Source organism: Rhizophagus irregularis, chromosome 19 (genome assembly GCF_026210795.1).
Source record: "Rhizophagus irregularis chromosome 19, complete sequence".
Taxonomy (NCBI): Eukaryota; Fungi; Glomeromycota; class Glomeromycetes; order Glomerales; family Glomeraceae; genus Rhizophagus; species Rhizophagus irregularis.
In genome coordinates, this window is record NC_089447.1 from 3,708,934 (window position 1) to 3,710,301 (window position 1,368).

General features: G+C 22.7%; 1 protein-coding gene across 1 annotated transcript; it reads left to right on the top strand.

The window, feature by feature from the left end:
* Positions 1 to 417: 417 nt before the first annotated feature.
* OCT59_011354 (uncharacterized protein) lies at positions 418 to 991 on the top strand (the record flags this gene model as incomplete). Its single annotated transcript, XM_066136446.1, has 4 exons — positions 418 to 709; positions 785 to 829; positions 901 to 907; positions 988 to 991. The coding sequence occupies 4 exons, from the start codon at positions 418 to 420 to the stop codon at positions 989 to 991; spliced, it is 348 nt and encodes a 115-aa protein (XP_066001067.1).
* Positions 992 to 1,368: the final 377 nt, after the last annotated feature.

Here is a 1,368-nt window from a genome sequence, read left to right on the forward strand (position 1 = left end):
GAAAATAATTGGAATCAAAAATTATATATGTTGTACGAAATTATTTCTGGGCTTAGTAAGATGCACGAAAAAAGTCTTATTCATTGTGATTTTCATGATGGCAATATTTTAAATCATAATGATAAGAATAAGGACAAATTTTATATTAGTGATTTAGGATTATGTCAACCTGTAAAATCGGTTTTGAAAGAGTATGATATTTATGGTGTTATACCATTTATGGCTCCTGAAGTTTTAAGAGGCCAATCTTATACTACAGAGAGTGATATATATAGTTTTTCTATGGTTATGTGGGAATTTACATCTGGAGTACCACCGTTTAATAATAGAGCACATGATTTTCAACTTAGTTTAAGTATCTGTAAAGGTGAACGTCCAGAAATTATTGAAAATACTCCACAATGTTATGTAGATTTAATGAAAAAATGTTGGAATGAAGATCCATTAAAAAGACCATCTTCTAAAGAAGTATTAAAAATTATTGAAAATTGGATTTTCCGTTCTTATGGAGTCAGTGAAGAATTAAAAAGCAACATTATAGAATTTATAAATGCACCAATTGGACATAACAACCTTTCTACTAAATCTCATCCTAAAGCATGTTATATAAGTCGATTACTTGATTTTACTGGTAAAAAATTGAATGAAGTTCTTGATAGTGAATATTCACAAGCATATGATTGTGCAATTAGAGATTCAAGACCATTAGGTATGTACTATAATATATAAAAATTAATCTTGCAAATTATTTATGTGAAATTAATTTATTTATTTAATTATTTAGATGAAAATACTAGTAAAAAGATGAATCAAATTCTTGAAAGTGAAGGTTCACAAGCTAGTGTAAAAGCAAATGCTAGTAAGTGAAGATTTGAATAATTATATAATTAAAGATTTTAGTCATTAGGTATGTGTTATAATATATAAAAGAATTAATCTTGCAAATTAATTAACTTTATTTATTTAATTATTTATATATTAAAACAGATGAAAATTAACTAATTGTATGTGTATTTTTAAAAAAGATTTATAGTTTTTTAAGTGATATTTGATATCATGCATTCAACAGAAATTGTTTTTTATTTTATTCATTTTGGATTTATTTAAACACTAAAGGTTAGAGTACTAGTAAATAATTTACAAGATTCTTTGTTTGTAATTTAAATAATTCCTTTTTTATATTTTAAGAATTATTTAAACACTAAAGTTAGAGTAGTAAATATTTTACAAATTTCTTAGTTTGTAATTTAAATAAATCTTTTTTATTTATAACTTTCAATTATTAAATATAACTTATCAAATTAATAATGAGTATATAAAACCATTTCTCATGTATAAAATTAAAAATAAATAATGTAAAATTTTTTA